The 24,894-nt window shown below is 26.9% G+C and overlaps 2 protein-coding genes across 3 annotated transcripts in view; one reads left to right on the top strand and one right to left on the bottom strand.

The window, feature by feature from the left end:
• Positions 1-644: 644 nt before the first annotated feature.
• On the bottom strand, positions 645-18,595 carry LOC107440644 (D-2-hydroxyglutaric acid dehydrogenase). 2 transcript variants are annotated; one of them, XM_071186097.1, is made up of 7 exons: positions 18,040-18,595; positions 15,541-15,738; positions 14,358-14,551; positions 13,628-13,796; positions 12,218-12,394; positions 10,046-10,155; positions 645-1,946 (listed from the first exon to the last, which is right to left on the bottom strand). In XM_071186097.1, exons 1-7 carry the CDS (start codon positions 18,293-18,295, stop codon positions 1,530-1,532), a joined length of 1,521 nt encoding a protein of 506 aa, XP_071042198.1. In that variant the 5' UTR covers positions 18,296-18,595; the 3' UTR covers positions 645-1,529. The 2 variants fall into 2 exon arrangements, with proteins under 2 accessions (XP_071042198.1, XP_042911082.1); XM_043055148.1 differs by lacking the exon at positions 645-1,946 and adding an exon at positions 4,474-6,260 and having other exon boundaries at positions 18,040-18,585.
• Positions 18,596-18,828: 233 nt separating this feature from the next.
• LOC107446642 (Exonuclease tos) overlaps positions 18,829-24,894 on the top strand; it is a 33,336-nt gene continuing 27,270 nt past the window's right edge. The window contains exons 1-4 of the mRNA XM_071186960.1: positions 18,829-19,094; positions 20,102-20,221; positions 21,534-21,657; positions 23,323-23,460. Of these exons, the coding sequence (XP_071043061.1) occupies positions 18,934-19,094; positions 20,102-20,221; positions 21,534-21,657; positions 23,323-23,460 (543 nt within the window). The 5' untranslated portion in view covers positions 18,829-18,933. The remainder of the gene's footprint in view (positions 19,095-20,101; positions 20,222-21,533; positions 21,658-23,322; positions 23,461-24,894) is intronic.

Below are 24,894 nucleotides of genomic sequence, written 5' to 3'. Positions count from 1 at the left end.
GAAATTTTAGGTAACATTTATAAAAGTAATTAGTCAAAAAATACCTTAGGAATTAATTTTTCTGAAGAAACTCTTCTTTTTTTACTGTAATCACTTGACTTATTATAAAAAAGAAAGTTGCAAATACTTTACCACTAGTTAGTCCATAAATTTGGTTTAAATAAATATATATATTATTAAGGAAATCTGGCGTATATTTATTAAAAATGATACTTTTAATGTAACAATCTGCTTTATCTTAAAATAATTTAGAAGTAATAGTGGGGGAATGGAGTGAGTAATTGACATAGATTTCCCCAAGTGACATGAATTGAAATTTAAAAAAAAAAAAAAAAAAATAATTNAGAACTTCTCCTAAAAAAAAAAAAGAAATTAAAATTTTAAGACACCGCTCAATTTTGAACGTATGAAATTATTATTATGGGCTTCCATCCAAAATTAAAACTTGATTCGAATTGTACATGTGTACCAAGTTTTCAATTTTATGCTTCGATCATTAAAGGCACGATTGCTGTAAACTATATTAATAATATTTAATGATTGATATTTGCAGTACTACGAATAAAACAGAACTTTTTTTTAAAAAAAGAATCATCATTTGTTTTTAAATACTGACATGGTAAATTTAAAAGCAAACTAACACATTTTCTTAACAACGTTTTATTATAAACTGCGAATATGAACACATTTTTGTAACAATGTTTTATTATAAACTGCAAAAATGAACACATTTTTGTAACAATGTTTTATTATAAATTGCAAATATAAACACATTTTAGCAACAATGTTTTATTATAAACTGCAAATATCAACATATTTTTGCAACAATGTTTATTATAAACTGTAAATTTGGACACATTTTTTCAACAATATTTTATTATCAACTGCAAAAATAAACATATTTATTTTACAAAAAAAATTTCGTATAAACCAGTAATAAGTACTTCAATTTCTAGCACTTTAGTAATAAATAACATACATATGTTACATTAATAAAAGGACAGGTACCAGGAGAGCAGCATTATCCATTTTTTTTAGCCTGAGCAATTTCTCTTTGTAAAAAAACTTAGGGGAGTGTCGGGTACCCTCGCCCACTGTCAATTTCATGTGTATAGAATATTTTTTCAAGTCAATGGGCCATCGGACATTAATTATTATATTAAAAAAAGATTATTTTCAAAGTTTCAAGTATTTATGCAGCTGGTAGTGTGGTAAACAATAGTTTTGAATATATGTTGAATACAGTAGCCAATTTTTTTAAATTTCTATTTTTTTAAGTTAAACTATTCTTTTTTTGGTTTATTCTTTTTGCATTACTTAATTAGATGATAAAACAATAGAAAAATACAAAAATATTGATTATTACTCAATATTATACAGAAATATAAGCAATACTCCTTAAGTGGGCGGGGCTACCCGACTCTCCCCTACATAAAAAATATTAAGTATTTCAATCTCAACACATTAATGTTGATAAAATTACAAATGTAATTACAAAAGTAATATACAAATTTCAGTTAAAAAATATTTTAAGGAATCACTTTATACGGATTAAGTACACCTTTTGGATCAAATAACTTTTTAAGAGACTTCATAGTGGCAATAGCATTGTCTGTTTTATTGAGGTGTAAATACTTTGTTTTCTTATATCCAATACCATGCTCCGCACTTATGCTTCCTTTCCTTTCGGCAGTCCATTCATATATAAAAGGTTCGATTAAAGAAAGAACTTCTGGATCGAATTCCCGGGTTGTGGCATTAAAATGAACATTACCGTCTCCTATGTGTCCATAACCCACGCAGCGAGTGACTTTCTTGCCGAGACGATCTCGCATCACTTTCACAATATCATAATAATCTTTGTGGGGTAGAGATATGTCATATTTGTAGCCACACCCTTCCTGTAAGAGAGCCTCTGTAATTCTTTCTCGGACAGCCCAAATTCCCTATAACATAAACAACATTGTTAAAAATATGATTTTTAAAAAAAGGGTACTTAAGTATTGATATTTAAAAATACATAGTTAGATATGGCCGAGCACACAGTGGGACAAGTAATTATTCCAGCCGTGATGGTTGGAGTTCTTCTGGGTACTCATTTTTCAAATTCCCACCATCATACTATTTTTAATCATTACGCATTTAATCCACATGCTGCTTTTGCAGTCTTCCAAATAAATGATCCTCGTGGACGAATTTTATAAAATTAAGATTTCATGGAATTGCATGAAGCTCACAACCATAGAGGGTTAATGCGTCACTCACACGGATGGTGGAGAGCAGGAGATAGTGAGTTCGATCCCAGAAGCTGGACTAAACATCCGGCTTGTATACCCAGCAAGGTGCATGTTAAATCTGTTGTGGCAGAAAATCCTCTCGTTGGTTGTGGTGAGGAAGTTTGGAGTGAGGGGTGACAGCTCATGTGATGTCTATGTCATTTGACTGGGGTCAAAATTGTCTAAAGTAAGAACTCCCCCACCCATTCGTCTGGACCCATGTCGGTGACTATGGTAACGAGATATAACTATTTAAAGTAGGGGTGTGGGGTGACTGTTAAAGACAAGTTTTGGCTCGGATCAGCTAGAGAAAGGTAATCTTTTTCTCTGGTCTATTGCGTTAGACCTAGAGTGAAGAGAAGCTACCCTCCCTGAAATGCGCTATTCTTGTTTCAATAGCAGATGATCTCAGACTTTGTGGTGGATGGAGTTCTTACCGTAGACAAACTATACATGACATTCCTGCCATCTAATGAAAGAGCTCTGAAAAAGCAACCCTCCCTCCAAACATGCCATGGGAGCCATGGTAAATTGATGTGCTGTTATTCCATCTCATATGTTAAGTTAAATATTTATATTTGATCACTCCGGGTTGTTGTGATTCTCCTTTTTTAAGGACCATCATGCGACGAGTTTATGCCCAATAATACCCTGACTTGGTGAGGCTATTAAGCCGTATTAAATATAAAGTTGTACTTTCATGTTAAGTATTCATGACCTCAATATTCAACTAATGGCTTGAGAAATGTATGAACACCATTCATTGGTCAAAACCATTGATCAATAAATTTGCCAACAAATCTGGTTAATAAATTGACTAATTTATTGAGCAAAATAAACATAAGATTTAAAAGTAAACCAAAAGTGGAGTAAATCTATAATTACCTCCAAACCATAAATTAATGGCTATTTCCAATTCCAAATGTAATTCAAATCTCTCAAAATTAAAAAAAAAACACTCTAAGTAAAGAAGATATTGATATTTTTAATTCTCAAATGTAATTCAAATCATTCAAAACCTTTAAAGTAAATAAGATAATGGTTGCTTGAATTTTGAAAAGTCTTAAGCTAGCAGGTTTTAATCTCTCCAAATTCAAATCACTTCTAGCATTAAAACGATTCTAAACTTTTTGGGTTTTTAAATTCAAAGTCCAAGCAGATAAACTCAAGTTACATTAAAAACACAATCTTTTATAAACTGAAATACTTTGACTACAGTATCTAAATTATATAAAACAAATTGGAACAATTAATATTCCTATTGCTGCAATATTACTGCCAATGAATTAAAATTTTCTAATACTCAAAGGGTAGCAATTACAAAATTATGCAAACACAATCCCTCAACTGCACCTTCTTTTAAAACTGAAAAAAATTATTTGGAATAACAACACTACATTCCATAGTAGGGCTATAAATGAAATTTTTTAGTATTAAGTATATCACAGTTTTGTTTCAATTTTAGTTGTGAAAAAAAAAATATGTGCAATAGCATCTTTTCACGAAAGTATCTTCATCTGCATACTTTTTAAATTGTCATAAATATATATGTAACACAGAGTTTGCATTAAAATATTTTCTGATCATAAGCTTTAAAGCACATATCCTTTAATACATAGTTTCTGAGTTGTTCCGCTTTAAAATTTGTTTGTTAACTTAAGTAATTCTAAAAATTTCTTTTGTTCAGCAAAAATTAATGCAAACTAAAAACATATTTACTTGAATGCTTTGCTAGTGAATTAACTTTATTTTTGCATGTATTTAAAACAAATACAATATTTAAGAATTAGAACTAATTTATAGACTTATTGTGAATCATGATGATATAAGATGGAATACAATATTACAAGTTTGAAATTTTGAGTAAAAGAATACAAAATATTAAATACTAAATTAACAAAACTATCTTTGAAAGAAATGCGCTTAAAAGCAGCAGAATTTTCAAAAGAAAGAATAATTGAAGCAATAAAAAATCAATGGAATTAAAATTAAAATATGACCACCGAAGCCGACGTCTTCCGGGGGTACCGGCCGCGGTAGCCATAAAACAAAACCTTTTCTATTGAGAGAGAGGACAAATGCCAAATTAACTCTCTTAGTACCCCGAAGGCTTCGTATATGTACAAACAGTACTGAATACATCAAGTATTGGCATTTTGATGATAAATCAGTCAACTGTAAAAATAATACGCATATATAATTTACATAAAATCTTTATTATACTGTCAATCAAGTAAAGAGAATACATTTCATTTTACAACCCAAAATATGTGTAAACAGTATTGAACACATCAAGTTCAGGCACTTAGGTCACAACACATTCAACTATAAAAATAAAAAGCACATTAAAAATATAAGTTATTAACTCGTTAACAATTGCAGTATTTGGTCCCATACCTCTTGTATAAAATTCAAAAATGTGAAATTTATGAATGAATAAAAATATATTTTGAAAATACTTAAAATTTCAATTATGATGAGAATATTTAAACCATTTTAAAACCAGAAATTTGTATGAACAGTATTGAAAGCTCTGGCACTTTCGTAAAAAGACATTCAACAATAAAAATAATAAATATGACGTATGGAAAACACATACATTATTAACTTTAAAAAGTCACAATACCTGCAGAAATTTGTAAAGCATTCCCCTACCATTCCTATGAATAACATGTATCTTCTATGAATAACATGTGTCTGCTATGAATAACACGTGTCTGCTATGAATAACACGTGTCTCCTATGAGTAACACAGGTTTTGAACACTTCTTGGATAAAATAACTTTTCAATTGACTTTAAACAGGCAATAACATTGCCGAGTTGATTTAAATACAAAAAAAAAAAAAATTCCGTGCATCAAATACTATTTAAGTATATATCAAATATATGTAACTCAATAATATATACAACTAAATAACATATTAATATAAACAATATCATGAAATTTTTGATTCAAACATTATTTAAAGAAGAGTTGGGCAAAAGGTAATTAATTACATGCAAGCATGACAGTTAGCCACAATTAGTGATTGGAATTATTAGTATTGGAATTAGTAATTGTGATTACAGGTAATCACAAATGAATCACAAAAAGAAACGATTACAAGTAAACATGATTAAAAGTAATCAAAATCAACGATTATAAGTAATCATGATAAGTAACTGTGATTACAAGTAAGCATGGCTGCAAGCAATCATAATTAGTGATTATAAAAAAGTGATCATCAAAATTACCTGTACTCACAAAAGAAACAATAAGTAATCAAAATCAATTATGAGTAATCAAAATGAACGATCATAAATAATTATGATCTTTAGCAATTGTGATTACAAGATACCAAGTAATTATACCAACAATTAAAAGTTGATTGCCCATGATATTACCCACAACCAAAATCTAATAGTCACAAGAACCTGAAAGCATGTAATAATACATAATTATTGATAATCATAATTTTAAGTGATCTTGATTACAATGTAATCAAGATTATACATAATGTATTGCTCAGTAATTATTATCGGTAACAAATTGGTAATCAATTACTGATATCAGTTCCAAATCTTCTCTAAGGAAGTACTTTATATGGATTTAGAATTCCTTTTGGATCAAATAATTTCTTTAGCATCTTCATGGTGGCAATAGCATTGTCTGTTTGGTTTAAACACAAACATTTTGCCTTCTGATATCCAATACCATGCTCGGCACTTATACTCCCTTTTCTTTCAGCAGTCCATTTATATATGAATGGTTCCATTAAAGAGAGAACTTCAGGATCAAATTCTCGCGTAGTAGCAATAAAATGAACATTACCATCTCCTAAATGGCCACATGCTGCACAACGAGTAACCTTTTTACCTAGACGTTTGCGCATCACTTCCACAATTTCATAAAAATCCTTGTGTGGTAATGACAGGTCATAACTATAGTAGTATCCTTCTTGCAGTGCAGCTTCCGCTATTCGTTCTCGAACTGCCCAGATACCCTAAGAGGCAATATAATACAAATTGTTTTTTTTAAACAACACAATATCTCAATCTAAAAATAAGTGATTTAAAACAGGATATCTAAAAATTGAAGGTGTTCAGCTGGTAAGTTACCCGACTTGGAGTTTTTTGGAGTATGCTTCAAAATGCTCTAATGTTATAGTTCGAAAACAGTAAAAAAAAATTTGCCGATTTATAATTTTAAGAAAAGAGTGGAGTTATGTAATCTCTTTTATCTTTTTTCATAAACAAATAATTTTAAATACAATCAAAATGTTTTAAAAACATTTAAAGAAAAAATACTGAATTTAAATATAGAATATTTTCTAATGCAATTTTTAACTGTAACTTTCTCATCAAAATAAAAATTCATACGAAATATTTATCTAAAAATTGAGTATATGACTAGTACATTTTAAACAGAATTTCTGTTCTTTCTGAAAGATCAATCCAGATTCATTAAGAATGTTATCTCAGTTTCTAAAACTCGTGAATTGATATTCCATTATTCTTTGGGACTTTAACTTTTAGCTTTGTAGTTAATTTTTTAGAAAGAATTATTTAAAATATTGATCAAAATAATTAATATTAAATAAAAATAATGACGTTACTTAGAAACTAAATTCTTCGAAAAAACGTCAAGGTCAACAAAGTTGAAGGAGTTTGTAGCACTTTCAAAAAGTTTCATGTTGCAGAAATTACTTTTAAAAAACCTTGTTAAAAATGAAGTTGAAAAGTATATCCACTATGGGTAGCAAATTAATGTAAAGAAAGTAGCAGAAAGAAAAACGCTATCGAAAAATTAAAACTGTTATTGCTGTGTCATAAATGACAAAAAAAAAGATAAAATTTTTAAAATCCGCTTGTTCGCAAAAAAAAAAAAAAAAAACNAAAAAAAAAAAAAAAAAACTGATAGGAAGCGAAAAGTGATTGTTGATTGTTAGAAACACCTTCAAGGTACAATCTGATGATATACGGATTAAAATAGAAATATTAAATGTGTTACTCAAAACAAACCTAGCAAATGCTTTTTAATTTAATTGTAAATGTTATTATTTGGTTTCAGATTGGATTAGGTTTTCCTGATTTCAAGAGTGTAAAAAAATTTCTTGCAAAAAAATGAAATACTTAAGATTATTGTAAAACTTATATTTTTACCTGAAACTGGAAACGTTTATTTTGATATATACAAATTTACCTTTCAGAAAAATATTGATTCATGCACATTGAAAACTTACAAAGATTTAAAATGAACAAAAATCAGCTTTTTCGCAATATACAGTAGGCATCACTAATAAATAGCTAGACTAAAAAATCTGGTGAAGAGAAAAAATTTCTTGTATATTATATAATATTTTTGCGTAATAAAGTTCATTAAAAAAATCAGTTCCAATAAAAAAATTCATAAATTAAAAGTTTAGCAATCATAAAAAGTTCCATTTCATAAGCCTATAAATTAAAAACGTCGTAGAGTGAACATGTAAACAAAGAATTAAATTTAAATAGAGCCTATAGCATAAAAAAATAAGTAGGTAATCGAGAAGGCACACAAACAATGTTTGCTCTTGTGCAACCTGTTCAGTGCTTTTGTTCACATTAAACTATGTCATAGTACACACAATATAGAAAGGATAAGGCCTAGCAGTTATTGTATAAAGCTTTCATTCATACCTTACTCATAAAATATCATGATCATTAACTGAAATCCAACAAAAAGCTAACAACACTAAAATTTTTATGAATTTATAATCATATAATTTAAACTCGAACAATCATAAATGACATTTTTGGCAACTATGCTCAAGACTGCTACACAAACAAATCAGCATACTTCAAAAGACTGAATTTATGAAAAATATTTTTACCTATATCATCATGTTTACATTTTTTTTCCACATTTTTAAATATCTAAATTTTTTTTTAAAAATTATAACTTAGTAATGAGCTTTTTGCAAAGAACAATAATTATAGAAAAGTTTCTATTCAAATAATTCATAATTCAAATAAATCAATAAATACATAACATATTTAATACAAATAAATTATATATGTGAAACAATATTGCTGTCAAACAAATATTCTAAAACAGCACCATTCAGAATGACTTTTCTATGAAAATTGCTTCACATTATTAACTTTATATATTTACAAACCTTCATCTAAATGATAAAAAAAATAAAACTTAGTTATGAGCTTTTTGTAATGAATCATGAAAATAAGAATAAAAAAGTGTAATAAATATACAGAAAGAATCATTTTGAATCAACCACATTTAGTTAACCAATACACATTTTTTAATAGTGAATTTCTATACATAGTCAAAATATTTTAAAAAATAACAGTAAACAAAATTCCTTGAATATTCAAATACAGGAATTTATTATAAATACCACATCATTTACCTATCTTTCCCTTCAAATGATTAAAATTAAAGCCAACAATATGATCTTTAATTAAATTGAAATTAAATTCAACTAAACAAAATCTTGATTTAAAATAATTCAAGGATTTTCGTATGAATCTGGATCATTTTTAGATTATTTTACCTTAATTTGGTTAAAATCACAACAAACAGTACCATTATTAACAAGACCATGATGTATCAAATATGTTAAGCATTCAGTATATTTATAAACTCAATAAATGGTGAAAATTTTATGTTATTCAAAGATATCTCCATTAATATAATTTGAAATCACATACAACAGTGCCATCAAAACCAAGACTCTGCATTAAATATGTTAAGCATTTATCAATCGTATAAATTTCGCATCATATATTCATTTGCTTAGAGTTTTCATTTGCTTAAAGATTCTACCTGCAGAAAATCCTCAATCGAAAAGCTGCTTAACCATTAACGTTTTCAATTTTTTCTTTAAACTGATTCTAAGTATTTTGCTTTAAACAAAAACTAGGAGGCTTCGCCTACTGCTCGCTGGCGCTCGCCAACTCCCAGAACTGCTTTTGCAGTTCATTTCGGACTGCTTCGCAATCCGATGCTCTCTTTGCTCGCTCATTGGATATGTTCTTAACGTCTAGCTTTTGTATACTTTTTTGAACACTGAAGTTCCGAAAACTTTACAATGTAGAAAATTCTAAACCTGTGCATTTCAATATTAATTTGAAATTGCAAACAGTTCGCATATTTTTCTTAATCACACTATTCTAAATTTCAGTTGTTGAGAAAAGTAACTGTTGCAAGTTTTGTTTTAAAGTTTTTCCCACCAGAGGGCTAAAACCATGTGTTGTAAAACAATATAAAATAGTACTGAACGCCGGATGTAAAGCATCGGCTTCGATGAAGATAATTTTGTGAGAATTTTTTTGATAATTCGGTGAGAATTCACCTGATTAGACATATGATGCTCACTACGTGCTCTTGCGCACTGAAGCCTATCAATTAAAACGTATTAGCGTTTTATATAATATAGATTAGCCATATGATGATCACTATGTGCTCTTGCGCACCGAATCCTCTCAATTAAAAATGAAAACTGTTGCCAAAGCGAGAAAAGAAATATCATCGGTTTTATTGATACATACGTATTAGCGTTTTATATAATATAGATTGTTTGCACTTATAGAAAGTGCCACTCACAGGAATAGTGAGAGAGCAATTGTTTCACAAAACAATTCAAATTAATTCTTATTTTTAGAGTGTTACAGTATTTAGAAACCACCCTGTACAAGACTCTGATGCCTCAAATTAATGTTCTTAATTTTATAAATTCTCACAGGAACTCTATTAAATTGTGCGAAATATGTATTATTAACAAACATTTACCTTAATACGATTAAAATCACAGGCAACAGTACCATCATTGACAAGGTTCTGATCCATTAAATATGTCAAGCATTCACTTAGTTTTTCTTCATTATGTTGACGATTTGAACCTGAAAAATAAAATTGTGTTAAAAACATGATAAGTAGTTTTAAACCTTTTTGAAAAAGAATTAGTCTAATTAAATTTAATCTTATATTAATGAGCATTATAAGTTAGTATAGTGACATGAAATTAAATTAATACCTTTTTGAGAATAAAAGTTTGTTCAGAATGAAGTTACCATTTTAATTAATAAATCAATTTTATTTAACTATTTTAAAGGTACAGAGATTTCTTTCAATCATTTCTAAATTTATCTTTCAGAATTTCTCTACTGATTCTAATTTTCAGATAAGAAAAATTTAGTCTGAATGAATTTTAATGCATTTAAACAGATCATTCTTAACAAACTATACGGTATGGTGGTTTCATAAAAATAAATTTAATCATTTATTTCCATTCCTTTATTTAAACAGATTAGAGCTTCAAAAGAATTTTTTTCATAAAAATTATCCCTCTTAATTTAATTAGTTAATTAGACATTAAAAACAAGAATATGAAAGTAATTAATTTTTTTAAAAATGTGAAAGTAAACCAAATTGATTTTTCAAAAAAAAGAAATACATATAAGTTTAATAAAACTTCAAGTAACAAATTAATAGCTGAATAAAATTTTTTAATATTTAATTTCAATAAAATTCTTATTTAAATAAAGTTTTCATTTAAAGGAAGTTCATAGAGTTCTTTATGAACAGATGTTTTTTGTTGCTAAAATTATTTAGATAGCTGAAAAAAAATAATAATAAAAGAAGAAACAGGGGGTTCCATTTCCATTTTTCCAGGACTTATTGCCAAAATTATGGTATAGGTACAATAAATAATTAATACAGGGACATAAAATATTAATACAAACCTTAATCAATCATTTATCACAGGACCATTCATTGAGGAAAATAGATATGGGAAAACAAAGAATGCTGATCAATATAAAACATCAGATAATAACTTGAAAATATATTAAAAGTATTAGAAAAATATGCACTCAATGAAAAAATAGTTACAATGAAAAAGAAAAATGAAAAAACACATTTATTTACTTAAAATATTTGGAAATTTTGGTTTGAACGCAGTTTTCACTTCTCAGTACAAACAATAAATTTTTAACATTTGTTACAGATAGCTGTTCATTTACCGTAAGTGCGTGAAAATACAAAAAGTTACTCATAGTTTCATAGGTTTTGTGGCCTTCTGCATACCTTGACACTGCTTATGGTTCTGTTTCGCCGACTTCCTTCGTATCACTTTGCACTTCTTCAGCCTGAATCAAGAGCACCATAGGTTTCATAATTTTCATCAACTGACACAGAAACATCAAATGTGCTATTACCCAAACTGCAACAAATCTTCATTTTCTTCTTCGTCATAAGCATCAAGAATTACTGTCTGTCTTCTCACATCGTAACATAACTTCAATATCTTTCTCTAATGTCGGTAGAATTTCTGAAAATAGATGTGGGAATCTTCTAGTTCCAAATGATGATCTAAACGAGCATTATTAAGATTATAGGAGTAGCATTTGTAACCAGACCCTTAAAATAAGACGATACATACATAAAAACAAAAGATACCTGAATTGCGGATCAAGATTCGACTATAATAATAATGTATCTATGTCATAGAATTTGTAGTCTGCACAGTCATTTAAAGATATCATTAATGAATAGCAGGATATAAAAACATTGAATGCTGAAATAATGAATTAAAAAAATATATACTTAAGTTATTTTTGCCTAATTCTAAAATAATGAAACTCTACTTTCCTACACTTTATTTTAAAAAATATAGCTCTAATTTTTTCACAAGTTATAACTCTGTTGCTGTATCACAAATTTATAGTCAAGTCAAAAGTGTCCAGAGTGTTTTATTTATAAATTTCTTCAAATATAATATGGTATATCAAAACATTTTTCAGCTACACTGTGTAAGTTATAAAAAATATTCGAAAACCAATTTGGAATCATTTACAAAAAAAATAAAATTTCAGGTTTTGTATACTTTAACATTTAGTGAGAAAACCCATTGAATATCAATTCAGGTTAAAGGTCTAGGATTTTAAAAAAAGTATACTTTACCAGATATTTCAACTAGAACATAGAATGGGTGTCTCTCAATAGGAACCGTTAATTTCAAATTATCCCTAACAGTATCAGCAGCTTCATCGTCTAACATTTCAAGTGATGATAGTATTTCTGCCAGCCTTTGTCTAATAACTTTTGCAGTGCCAAGTACATTGTCAAATGAATTGCATCCTAAAATAAATAAAGTTCCTTTAAAAAAAAGTAAGCTGAGTAATACTATAACTAATATACAATATAATAATATACCATAATACATATACATAATAGAAAATACAATTACTTAGTGTGAGTAAATTTACTATGATCTTGAAAATAATGCAGTAAAATTTAAGCATAATTTAACTAAACAACATTATAGTAAACTTATAATAAATTAATATTTAGACAAAAGTAAAATATGAAAATACATCTAGGCTACTAATGCATTTTAATTTTAAATTTCCTTTTTCTAAAAACGTATTTACAAATTTTTATGTATCATAACATTTATAAACAATTTTCAGGATTTTTAATATGTGTATTATGAAGTTTTAGTAGGTCTCAATCTGAGTGTTATGATAATTTTAAATTAAATTAATTAATTTAAATTGATTTTAAATTAAAATATAATTTAAAATAATTTTTGTTTTATTTTGGGATAGTTTTATTAATAGTTATTAAAATTAAGATTAATAATTTTGATTTATTTTATGACAAGTTAAGTTTTTAAATTTTATAGTTACATTCAATTTTCATAGTTGAAGAAAGTGTTATTTCTAAAATTAAAACATTAAAAAATAAGTTTTTTTAAATAAGTTTTTTTTAATTGAGACTACCTTAAGTCTGGTTATGATAAACGCATATCTGGCAAAGTCTAAATTAATGGCTAACACAGAATACCGCACTTTTTATAGAGTATATTTACATTAATATCAATATATATTTTTATAATGTGTAAAAAATTAAATTTAAAATTTTTTTCCTAACTCTTACCGATCATTATAGCTGGAAATAACAGAAGGACTAAAAATATTAAAAACCAGATTATCTGTTTTTATAATGTGTAAAAAATTAATTTTAAAAAACTATTCACTTTAGGGATAACAAATTGAAAACTAAATTTAAAATTTTTTTCCTAACTCTTACCAATCATTATAGCTGGAAATAACAGAAAGACTAAAAACCAGATTATCTGTCTTGCAGGACAAGAAAGCATTTTTGTTTTTTCTAGAAGACGATTTTAAGCGTCATATATTTTTTAAAAAATAGTTTTAGAGCATTTGAATTTTTTGTAAAAACATGAAATACGTGTCTCCATGGATAATGGTAAACCTTTAAAAAAATAACATTTATAAAAATCAAGAACTATAAACAATAAAAGTCCAAATCATTTCAGTAATCTAAAAGAGAAAATAATTAACTCACCCAAAAAAGCTACAGAAGTTTCAAGACTTTTAGGATAACAAAGTATAGCAGCATCAGTAATTATTCCAAGTGTTCCTTCAGAACCAATAAACAAGTGCTTTAAATCATAACCAGTATTATTTTTTGGCATAGAATTCATACAATCCAATATCTGACCATTAGGTAAAACCTATATAAGATAAACAGCACTAAAAAATTCATGAATTTTTTACAGAAAATTCTAAAATCATATTAAAAATATCATAACTACATTGAGCTTTGTATTAACAAGTGTTTTATAAGTAATAAATAAATTTGAAAAAAAACAATCAACAAAAAACTTTAGAAAAGAAAAAAAAATTATATATACGTTTCCGTTTTTCTTTGCATAAAACTTTGTAGAGCTTCATATTGCTAATGAAGGTTTATACCAAAAGGTTATACAAAATCTTATTAAAAAATACTACCTAACTTTCAAAGAAGTACATTCAAAAATCGATAGAAACTCAAGTAAGTTTTAAAATAAAATAATCAGCCATTCCGTGAAAACATCAAATTCGAAACAGAAAAGAAATATTGTAAATTGAATAATCATTCTTTAAACAACATTTTTCTGATTTCTTTCAAAACTTTTTGAGATAGTATGAATACAATTTTATCCAACTAGTTTCCAAAAATAAAGATAACACAAATAATTCCTAAACAATTTTTTCTAACTAATAAAAGACGTATTTTATAATAATAAACTTACAGCTTTTAAGCCAAGTACATTTCCATGTAGAGAGCCATAGCGAATAAATCTCAAACCTCCAGCATTTGTAGAGATATTTCCACCGATTTGACACGTTCCTTTAGCACCTAAATCTACCGGAACAGTGTAACCCTTCTCATTCACAAAATTTTCTAAATTTTCAAGAACACAACCAGCTTGACATTGTAGAACACCTAAGAAGCAATTATTTAAATATGATGCTAATTCGTGAAATTTTAACAAGCTAAGTCAAATATGATACTTTAATTAATAAAACATTTCAATAACTACAATTAGTTGTCAATATATTCATATATAGTTCTAAAAAGAGTCATATAATGTGCATGATACTTTTTAGATTTTATATATGATATTTAGATACAAAATAAGACACCTGGTTTAAAAATTTTCTGAATTCATTTTTGATATTTGAATGTTAAAAATAATTAACTTTAACATTATGAATTTTTAAAAACATGTTAGTGATAAGAAAAAATAGGAAGAAAAAACAGGCATATAACGCTTCTTACATGAAAGGTTTATTTCAGATTACCAAAGAAAATTACTTTAATTAGTAAATATTTTTTAATGAGCTATGGCATATTTATCAATTTATTTTTAAGGAAAAAAAATCTATATACATTTAAAAAAACTAGAGAAAATTTTATAAACACAGAAAAATTACAATTCCAGCAATTTAAAAAATGCCTGTATGCTTTTTTAAATAAAATTATGTTCTAAAGTGTAGAAATAAGTATGTTATAACCCATGTTTTTAAAAATCCCGAAATCCAAATTTGGATCACAAACAGTTTAACCCTTAAACTGCCATGTTATTTAGGCAAATTTGAGCAAAAATTTTCTTGACAAGCACTTTACCTCCATTAAATAACTTTGTGAAAAAAATGATTTTCCGATTCAAGCTGAAATGTTAAGAAATCCAATTTTAGAAAATGCATCAGGAACAAAAAAAATTAGATCTACTCAAATTTATGTTTTACAAAGCAGAAAAATTCAGGTTCAGGTACAAGTTTTTCAGGAAACCAAAATCCCAATTTGGAATTGGATTCATTAATTCAAGAACCATGTATTAGAGAATTCAAAAAGAAAAAATAAAGATGAGGATAAATGATAATACTTTATAATTAAGTGTAAGATTTATTTTAAAATCAAAAGAATTTTACCAGCATTATCATCAAAACAGGTGATTTTATTCATCAAACTTAAGGATAAAACAATTTCATCAAATATAGGAATGCTTCCTCCTACAAGACCAGTATTACCACCCTGAGGACAAACTGCTAAGTTATGTTCATTACAATACTTTAAGATTTCTGATATTTCTTCACTAAGTTTCGGTCTAAGAACTACTGTGCTAGAACCTAAAACAATGAGAGACATTATTAGTGGGTATAAATAATAAATTTGTTAGTCTTTTATTAGTCATATTGAGAATAAGACTTAAGCTAGAAACCATTAAATTTTTGTACAATCATTAAAAAGATATTGGAATATCAAAAAGTCATGTTTTATTATGAAGATAAGATAAACTTTGCACTGTGTATTGAAAAAAAAAATAACAAGACAATATTAGAAAGCACCAAAAAACAGGGTGTAATTCAGAAATCTGGGGGTCCTAGGCACAGAACTGTTGGTGGCACCATTGTTCCTCAGATTTACATGCTGTTCATTTACAAGATTCTAAACTTTTTATAACGTGAATAAATTATAATATATTTATAAATTTGCGATTATATTTATTTCAATTTTTGTTAATTCATAATTCTGATAGGCAATTCTTAAGGAAAAACACACACACAAAAAATATTTGTAACATTTAGGAAGTTTCAAGATATGTGGGAACCCTAGGTTCAGGCATTTTAGCTTAATAAGCCAAACCCTCCAACAACAACAAAAAAAAGTTTTTTTATTTCCTTGAACACTAGGGAATTCTTGCTTTATAGAACTGGAACTATAGTCTGCTCATTTTTGTATTTTATTTACCTGTTTTGCTAATTTTTTTTTTCATGTTTCCTCATTATCTATATAAAGAAAAATACATTGTTTTCAACTGCCTAAAAAGAAAGCAAAAGCAGTTAACTATACTATGTAATACACATATCTGTCTAAAAGAAAAAAAAAAGGCACTAAATCCATTTTTTTAAAGAAAAATTAAGTTTTTTATAGTTTTCTATAAAAAAAATTTTACAGAGGTGCAACGCACTTTTTTTAGAAGCACAATGTACTATGACCAAAACTTTAAAAAAAATAATTAAAAAAAACATACTTAGCTAGTTAGTAAAAGTAGTGAAATTAAACAGATAAAAAAAAATTTCTGTATTGTTTAAACATTTAACATTTGCAAGAATAAACATATTGAGCATTTTAAAAAAAACTTCATCAATATTTTATCATCTAAATTTTGTTACCTTATTTTATTATTCCAGGAAAAAATCAGAAATTTTAGAAAAACTAAAAATTTTAACTTTTAAACGTACCATTTTTTACAGTCGAACCTCAAATACCTCATTCAATTTATTCATAATTAAAGTCTACAGAATAGCTTCACTACGCTGAAATGGCTTCTACATTTGGCTAATAAGCTTAATTTTAAGCAGATTATTATTTACACATTTTATTACATAAATAATTAAATGTGTAATTAATAATTTGTAAATCTGCTAAATGTGTAAAATAATTTGTTTAATGTTTGATTAAATGTGTGTCAAATCTTACCCGTGTTAACCAGGACTATTTACTATATGAAACTAAAGTAATGCCCTAAGATGAAGGAAGTTGTATTAAACATATCACCTTGCATTAGATATAAATAAATAGAAAATTTCAATTGTTATTCATTTATATGGTTATAAAATGTGTAACAGTAATTTATGATGAATACAAAAAAGCCATGAAGATGTAATGAAATCATACTGCTATGAAAATGCTTAAATATACATTCACAATTCCATTATATTATTATTCCCATATCATCATATTATGACTAAAATTCCATTATATTCCTATTTTCTTTCATCTGAAGAATGTAAGGGTGTAAATCGGCTGGATTATTCTTCACATATAATAAGTTTAAAAAAATATTCAATAATAAGGTTTAGCTTCTTTTTTTTTTTCCTTTATTGATAAAACCATTAGAAATCATGAAAGCATTGTATGATATTATTAAATAAAAACATACTGAATCAGCCATTACACACAGATATAGGTTTTTAAAATTTCAAAAGTTTTATGTATAGTTCGTTAAAACTTTTTAAACTTTAAGACACTATTTAAAAACATATAAATCATTAGGTAGACAAAAAATTAACATGAAGCTAATCTGATTTAATTTTGAAATCGTAAGTAGGTTTTATTTTCTGATGAGAAATTAATATTTCACAAATTATTTCCAAATATTTAAATTGATTACAATGTATGGTAATTAACTTTATCTATATCTCCTGATATCATGAGAACTTGGTTTAGACTTGAGAAATTAGGTTTTCATAGTAAAAATGGTTTTACACTGAGGTGAGATTGAGTTAATACCCACATTATGAAAATGGATTAAGTCAACAGTTTCTTGAATAATTCTCTTACTCATTGTAGGATTTGTAAACTAAAATCAAATCATTATTTTAACTGATAATAACAATAAAATAATGAGATAGGATGCAATTTACCACGATGACTTCGAAGCCAGTCTGTATTATATGCAACTAATTCATCAGAGTTTTGAATTACTCCACTAGGTCCAAGTAAAGAATTAAAAAAATCGATATCTTTAGAAGAGATTGATTTGAAGTTTCCTCGCAGAGTACTATAAAAATTTATTTTAGTTTTTAAATTAATAATTTTATTTTCTAATTTCAAGGGTAAACTAAATAATGTCCGAAAAGTGACGCATTTTTTCAACATGGAATGCATTTTATAGACCATTTATATCATAAAAACTTCCTGAAAGATTTGAAGATCTTTGAATGTATGAAGCAATGTTTGAATCAGAATTCAAATCAATAACGCTAAAATACAAATTAACATCAGTAACCATAAGATTAGAATTTAACTATCGAATAAAATATAGTTTTAAAGCAACAAATAAATTTAAATTTAAAAAAAAAATTAGTTTTAAAGCAACAAATAAATTTAAATTTAAAAAAAAAATTAGTTAGACATAGACATGATCACGGGAACGACAGGGCAATGAGCTGCTTGTTTATTTACATTTTAATATGATGCCAAACTTTAATAATATAATTTTCCATCCAGCTCATCAATGTTTTAAGTTATGAGCTATTCTCACTGTCTTTGATTCACGCAAATACAATCACGATCATGAGAGATTGAGATCCTGATTGGTGAAATATATTTTCAAAAGGAAAATTAACCAATCAGATTCTCCATTTTCAACAGTACAGTTTGGATAAACCTGTTTAATTATGTCATATTTATGTAACTGCAACTGTATTTCTTTTTTCTCATTTGTTTATTTTTTCGCCAACATCTGAAACTTTTCCTTGTATTCCGCTTAGAATGACTCTCTAAGCCCCGCGAAAATTTAATTTTAAATTTCGAAAATGGGTATTACTGGATTACTCCCATTTGTCAAAAATTCATGTCGACCTGCTAATATTAAAGATTTTTCGGGAGCCACGGTTGCAATTGATGCATACAGTTGGCTCCATAAAGGAGCATTTTCCTGTGCAGAAAAATTAGTTAAAGGAGAAAAGACAGATGGGTAAATTTATATCTTATGTTTGAAGAGTTATTCGCAAAGTAAACTATTATGAAACAACGATATATCTTATTTCATAATATTTGTCAGCAAATTTTCTGCTGAAAGTAATAAATTTTAATCAGGTCATAACAGGGATGGAATTTTGTACGTCCTAAACTTATTTTGGACGTACAGTATTAAGTGGGTTTTACTGTCTTAAAGTGTCCAAAGCCTTGAACTTTGGTAAAACGTAAAAATTCAATTGGTGTAACCATTACACATGTAATAATTACATAGATTAATAAATATTTGATACTTTTTATATCATTTGCTTTAACCTACTAAAGGAAAATAATATAATAGGAAACAATTTATAACTTTTGAAGTTCCACAATTCATTGAACAACAAAAGTGAATACCTTATGCTTTTAATACTGGTAAATTATGTTTATGCAAAAGGATAAATAATGCAATATTAAAAATAACAAACTTTTTTAATAAAACAAAAACTTGTCTTCATTTTGTTTCTTGTTCAAAAATTAACCTTTTATTTTTTACAATATCTTTTTTTTTAAAATTGTGATATAATTTGAATAAAAGGGTTTTGGACAGTTTTAGACAAAGGGGTTTTGGACAGGACGGTTTTAACCAGGGTTCTGTCGTAAACCTTGCCAATTCTGGGTTATAATGATTCCCTGAGCTAATTGTTTGTATTTTTATCTGCTTTCATATTCTGTTTTACAAAATGCATTTATTGCTATTTATTCTTATTGAATTCAGTAAATTTTAATTATTTTAGTTATTTAATGATAATCATTTTATTTGTAATTTAAGTCCTACTGATGTTTATTTAAAAAATTTTATTCTTAGTTTGCATTCAGAAAAATCTTCTTTGTTTTATATATTTATTATGTATTTATGGCATTAATATTTTAAAACTCTTGACTTATTTAGCTAGCTTGTGATCATGTTCTTAAATTGTTATATACTGTTTATTATTGCTTGATAATTGCCTTTTATAATTGTAGGTATGTCTTTTATTGTATTAAACTGCTTAATATGCTTCTGGATGCAGGAGTAAAACCTATAATGGTTTTTGATGGGTGTAACTTGGCCTCTAAAGCTATTACAGAGAAGAAGCGCAGAGAGTATGTTTATTTTATTTTTTCTAAGTGTTAAAATTTTGTTTATTATCCTATTTAATAAGCTTAAAATTGGATTTTAATAAGATTAGATGGGATTTCAGCAAACTTTATTTTAACTTTTAAACTTTGATTATTCGCAGTAATAGTAAATTATATCTACTTAAGTCATTCAATAACTGTTTTATCATTAAAGTATTTTTTCTTTAGATGTGTACCTATTAAAGCTTGGCAAAAATCAGGAAAACATGTCAATTTGGTGATTAGAACATGGTTTTTCTTTATGAAAAGTAGCATTTGCATGGTTAAAATCATTAGGCAATTGACAAATTTTGCAGTTTATCTTGGTGTTTTAAAATTTTTAATTAACAGTTAGCTATTCTAAAAATAAGCTCTTTAAATGTAGTAACTAACCGGTTCTAGATAGTTTAGTTGTAGCTGTCCTCTGCTTTAAAAACTTCGTGATTATTTTGGCTCAGAGATTTGAATTTGGCATCTGGATAACATTTAGGTAACCATCCATCTAGTGATCCATTTTCATCAGTTAACTCAGAAAAGTGCAATAATTCTGCTCAAGCTTGGCATTTTATTAATAATGATACTTACCTATTCCACAACACTGGAAGAGGCAAGACAAAATAGAAAAAACTGGAGGAAATAGAAAAGAAATTAAAATAACTAACATAATTGTTTAGCTATATAAGCGGCATAAAAATAGCTCAAATTTATATGGATTAAATTTAATGTAGTACAATAACTAGGTTAAAGTTTTTTATATCAATGCTTTTTAAAATGAAACTATTTTATTGTTATTTATTTCAATTTTTCACAAAATTTTAAAATCTATGCATAATTTTTTTTCTCTCTTTGCGGAGTATACTTGGTCGTGTAAATGAAAACAACAACTGGAGAAAGAGATTTAACTTTGAACTGTACAAGATTCATAAACAGCCCAATATTATTAAATACATAAAAATGATTTGGATGGCCCATGTGATTCGAATGAGTGATGACAATACAATAAAAAAGATACATCTTTTTACACCCACTGGAGATCAAAGATAAATCGGATTTCGTTATGGAGAAATCTTCAGAGGAAGACATTGACCCACATTGGGCTGTCTGGCCAACTATGAAGATGATGATGACATCATATTATTTAAAAGGTGCTTTAAGTAATAACACTTGGCAGTATTTGATTATAAAATTTTTTATGCTATTTGTAATTGAATTGAATGTGTAATTTATAGTAGTTTATATTTTTCCATTTGATTTGTTCATTTAGTAGCATTAATAAAACTTGACTGCAATATTATAGGAATAGAGATAAGACAAAACAACGAGGAAAGGAACTTTTATGTGAAGGAAAAGTAAAGGAAGCAAGAGAATGTTTCCAAAGATGTGTTGATGTTACTCCAGAAATGGCTCGAGAAGTTATTCTGGTTGAGTATTTTTTTTATTTTTGAAAGAAAGAAAATGTTATTGGCCTAATTATAGTTTGAAACTTTCAAAATTAAATTTATGTTTTAGTTTTCTTAAAATTTATCATGAAATTGAGCTTATAGTAGTTTGGAAATACGAGTATATTAGTTACGTTACCATTTTAAATTAATTAACAATTCCATAACTGACTAGTTAAATTATATATTTATACTGAATGAAAAGTGACTTTTAAATTGAATGGAGGTGACAAATATTGTGTCTATTTAACATTTAAACGTACGCTAAATCTGTGAATAAAATACTTTTGTGTCATAAGGATCCTCAGAAATTTGAGCCAAGTGTAATTTTAAATTAAGCATTGTAAGTTCCAGTTTAGTACCCATGTTTGTAAAATGAATGGAATTGTTTTAAGCATAATTATTAATTAATATTTATTAATAAAGGAAATAATATTAGTTACATTACATTAACTACATGTATTTACTATTTGTAAGCTAATAATATTTATAATGATATAAATGTACTCATGGGCATTGTTAGTTGGGGGATGTGAGTATGTGTCCACCCTTAATAATTCGAAATCTTTTAAAGTTCTCTTTAATATTTCAGACAAGTAATGACAATTTTCATAAATTAACATCACTCGTGAAATGTAAGATCAAGAAAGTGTTTAATCTTTTAGCAGATGTTTAGCAATTAAGAAATATTTTTTTTGTGTGTGTTAAATTTAGAGAACTAGTTTACAAACAGATGTTTTTACAGTCCCAAAAAATATATGAAGTCTAATTTTCTAAAATAAAAAAAGTTTTTTTTTTTTTAATGCAAAACATTTACAGGATCTGTTTTATTATATGCATCTAAGACATGTGGGCTCTAACCTTGAGATATTTGTCGGCATTTTGTAATTCTTAAGAGAGATATAATAAGTATTTGTGGTTGAACTCAATTGGACGGCTTATATCGAAGGCAAACAAATTCAAAATCATATAAAATCTTTAAAGAACCTGATGTTGTGAAATACTTGAAAATCTGAAGGATAAATTAGGCGGGATATCTAGTTATAATTAAGAAAGATCAAAACTGCTAAAAACTTCTTATCAAGCCTATAGGAACAACAAAAATAGCAGACCTCACCTTAGATGGATTGACCATCTTCAAAAAGAATGGAGATTCTGAATACGAAAAATTGAAAGACAGTTACCAAACAGAGAGAGGTCTGGGAAAAACTTCTGGAGAAGACCAGGGCCCATGTAGGGCTGTTGTGCCTCTGAAAAAGAAATATGAATGTGTATTTTAATTTTGTCTCCTTAAAAAATTAAGCTTCTTCAGCATCCATGAATGTATTTATTTTTATTTATTATAATAATTTAAAAGAGATTTTGAACTTCCCAACAAGAAGAAATAGTAATTAGAGGTATGTTAGTGTGAATTTCATGATTACAAATGTTAGTTTACAATTTAAAAACTTAAAGAAGGAAATAATTTATAGTTTAATCTGAACTACTTAAAAAGCATGGTATAGTCAGAAACTATAACCAAATTCTGATATTTTTTTTCTGAATGATAATCTGAACAAATCTGCTATTTCTGTGTGCTACATATTTTTCATTATTATTGTTTTAAGTTTTGTTAATATGTTTGCAAATAACAAAATATTGTTATAGGCATGTAAAAAGAAATCTATTGATTGTATTGTTGCTCCATATGAAGCTGATGCTCAAATGGCTTACCTAGACAAAATAGGGGTGACACAGCTGACAATCACTGAGGATTCTGATCTGATACTTTTTGGCTGCACAAAAGTATGCTATGCTTACAATTACTTTGAATTTTTCTTAAATTAAAATGAACTTGGTTCTTAACAAATATGCATACATGCCTGCTGTTAATTCTAGCAAATCAAGGTGTTATGTACTATACTTATTATGATATAGTTAGGTTTTGTTTAAGGTTTACTAGCAGACGTCTTACTGTAGTATTGAATAAGATTTGGCTGTATTTTCTTGAATTTGCCATTGAATTAAGTCATTCATACCAATTACTAATTTATTTTAAACTTGTGCATTGAAAAATATCACTGTTTTATCTGTTTTCCTTATCAAAATTCATTGTAAAAATGCAATGAATAAGTCTTATTAAAATTTTCACTTTATTTTTTAAGTAGTATTTGCCGGTTTCCTTTAAACATCATATATCTTGTTCTAAACTTATTGCATCTATGACAAACTTATTCAGAGTGTTTAAATAATTATGTTTTAAAAAATATAAAGACCATTACAATTTTTTTTATATGCTGTTGCTATATTTCCTGAGTAAAAGCAACCTCTATTTTTTGAATCTAAATTGTTGTATTTTGTATGCATTCAATTTATAAGTTTTTACCTGATTTAATTCTTGTTATAAGTAGAGTTTTTTTACTTCATATGTTTACATTAAAATGGCCAATTTTAATATCTCTTTTCTTATTAACAATTTTTAAATAAATCCTTTAAAAAATTTGACAATTCCCCCCCCCTTTTTTTTGGTGCATGCATTAACTTTGAAAAAAAACTATTTAAAAATCTACATAAATAGCATAAGAAAATTTTCAATAATTCTCTTTAAAGGACAAATGAATTACATTAAAAAATCAAACTTTAAGTGTCAAAATATTTAATTAATTTAAAATTTGAATTTAAATTAATTTATTAATTGAATTATTTGAATTAATTTAAAGGAACTTTTTCTAAAACAAAATATGTTCAAAACAATTATTTATTTGAAAAAAAAAAATAATATACAGTGGTGGCCAAAAGTGTGGACACTTTTTGAAAGTTTCATGATTTTCAACTTTGTGTGCTTGTAGAATATATTAATTTTCATTTAAATACAAAAGTTTATATATCAAATTGAAGGTAATTTAATGTAAAATTTAATAATGAATACAATATTACAATATCTGTATTACAAAAAAAGTTCCGCAACTAATAGTAAGATCTGTCTTAGATTTGCAATTTTTTAAAGTGATACTTACACAATCAATACTTAGTAGGATACCCCTAATTTTTTAAGATAGCTTCCCAGCTTCTTTTCATTGAGTGAACGACTGTTTGAAGTTCATCTTTCGTAATTACATGGTGCCAAGAATCAATTATAGCTTCAATAAGTTGTCTTTTATTGGATGGACGTTTTTTTCGTACAAGAATTTTCAAACGTCGCCACAAATTTTCAATTGGATTGAGATCAGGGCTGTTTCC

The sequence above is a fragment of the Parasteatoda tepidariorum genome, chromosome 10 (assembly GCF_043381705.1).
Source record: "Parasteatoda tepidariorum isolate YZ-2023 chromosome 10, CAS_Ptep_4.0, whole genome shotgun sequence".
NCBI lineage: Eukaryota > Metazoa > Arthropoda > Arachnida > Araneae > Theridiidae > Parasteatoda > Parasteatoda tepidariorum.
This window is presented reverse-complemented; position numbering and strand designations above follow the sequence as displayed.

Bases quoted from the DNA above. Each gene is read 5' to 3' on its own strand.
- LOC107440644 (XM_071186097.1), bottom strand. From the start codon at position 18,295: ATGGTCTATAAAATGCATTCCATGTTGAAAAAATGCGTCACTTTTCGG. The intron at 10,156-12,217 runs GTAAAGTATACT...TTTATTTTTCAG, and splicing joins TGTTCTAGTTGAAATATCTG to GTTCAAATCGTCAACATAAT. The intron at 1,947-10,045 runs GTAAATGTTTGT...TTTATGTTATAG, and splicing joins GTGATTTTAATCGTATTAAG to GGAATTTGGGCTGTCCGAGA.